The sequence below is a fragment of the Trematomus bernacchii genome, unplaced genomic scaffold (genome assembly GCF_902827165.1).
Source record: "Trematomus bernacchii unplaced genomic scaffold, fTreBer1.1, whole genome shotgun sequence".
In the NCBI taxonomy this organism is placed as follows: Eukaryota; Metazoa; Chordata; class Actinopteri; order Perciformes; family Nototheniidae; genus Trematomus; species Trematomus bernacchii.
In genome coordinates, this window is record NW_022988098.1 from 8582684 (window position 1) to 8584406 (window position 1723).

The following is a 1723-nucleotide window of genomic DNA, read 5'->3' on the forward strand; positions in this document are numbered from 1 at the left end:
GAGCTGCCATGGATTAGTGCATCCCCAGATGGTATCGTGACCTGTGCTTGCCATGAGCCTGGCATTTTAGAAATTAAGTGTCCTTTCAGCGCTAAAGACCGCAGTCTACTTGAATGCACCAAAGACTCGTGGTTCTGCCTGACTGTCCCTGAGGGAGGTGTGATGAGCCTAAAGCTGGATCACAGCTATATGTATCAAGTGCAGGCACAAATGCGTGTCGCAGAGGTAATGTTCTGTGATTTTGTTGTGTGGACACCTCAAGAACTTTTTAAACAGCGCATCATGTTTGATGGTGCATTTTTTTATGTTGCCCATTCAAAGGTGGTAAACTTCATCAGAACTGGGATACTACCAGAGTTGTTGGGTAAATGGTTTACTGTGCCACGCTTCTCCCCCACTGCAACCTCTGACAAAACATCTGGGGGACATTAAGAAGCTGACAATAAATAAGCTCTTCTTGTCAGACACTGGTCTTTTTCTTTTGTCTTCATGGTCAGGTTTTTGTGTACCCATTAACCTTACATATTCATTCACTGTAGATTGTGCAATAAATAACTGTATCTAATACTTGCAGATGCATTGTAGTATAAGTAGGAGTATTTAAAAAACCTCAAAGAACAAATACTTGGATAAAGTGATGTTTATTAGTTCAAAACTGGACATTTTAATGTATTAATTGTAAAAATAATAGAGAGAAGATCCAACATACATAGAAAAGGGAATACACAATAAGCATTTTGTTTCATTTAGCTGACGCTTTTATCAAAAGCGAGTCGCGACTTACAAATAGTATCTATCTATTCTGTGGGTACCACAGATGGGCAGACATTACAAAGTGCACAGCAAACTGTTACCATCTTGTCAAGGGAAGTAGGTTGTCCTTGAGTGGCTGCTTGGCAAAGAGACAGCGGGATGGTGCTCTGAAGGATGGTGTATTTGTTCCTGACCAGGCCAATGACTCTTTCCACATGGATCCTGATGGCAGCGAGTCCCCTTGTGGATTCAAGTTCTAGTGGATGCAGTTGCTGCTTGCCTTTGGTGAATGCTGGTATTTTCAACTGTGCATTATACAGTCCCACAGTGTCTTTCACATTGAAGCCTCTATCAGCAAGAACAACATCTCCTGGTGATAATTTCTCAAGATATGAGCAGTTTTCTGTAATGTACTTGTCGCTTGTGCGTCCCCCCCAGCCCTTTGACACAAAGGATGTAACACCCTGTGGTGTTATAGAAATGAGATATTTTACAGTGTTGTGGTGCTTGTAATAGGAGTATGTTTGTGCACGTGCCCTTCAATTCTTTGGCTTCTCTACAAACATTTCAAAACAGTCAATGATGGAAGTGCAGTTGCTAAAATTATCCCTGAAACACATGGGCAGACTAACCTGAATTTGATCTTTTGAGGGCCAAAATATAAGTGGTGACAGTCTGACATACATAACATCTAAAGTATTGTTGAACATTCTGACAACACTGCTCTTAGACATATGAAAAAGATAAACAAAAAAATATAAAGGTAAGTTAAGCCTCATTCTCATCAGTGTTAATAAAAAGCTATGAAAGGGAGTCAGTCTTGGACCGGCTTTCACAAACCCAGACAGGAAACCAAAAACAACCATCATTTTAGCATAGCTTGGTAGGCCTGTTAGTTCCTGTACCATCTCATCATTTCCTTTGAAGGCTTCTTCATTGAAAGACAGCACATTAACTTTGTCCTTAAGAC

At 40.6% G+C, this 1723-nt stretch overlaps 1 protein-coding gene across 1 annotated transcript in view; it reads right to left on the reverse strand.

The window, feature by feature from the left end:
• Positions 1-625: 625 nt before the first annotated feature.
• The window catches only part of LOC117475554, a 2149-nt gene continuing 1051 nt past the window's right edge, over positions 626-1723 (reverse strand). Inside the window, exon 2 of the mRNA XM_034121829.1 lies at positions 626-1723. This exon is cut by the window's right edge and continues 369 nt beyond it. Within this exon, the coding sequence (XP_033977720.1) occupies positions 1293-1723 (431 nt within the window). The 3' untranslated portion in view covers positions 626-1292.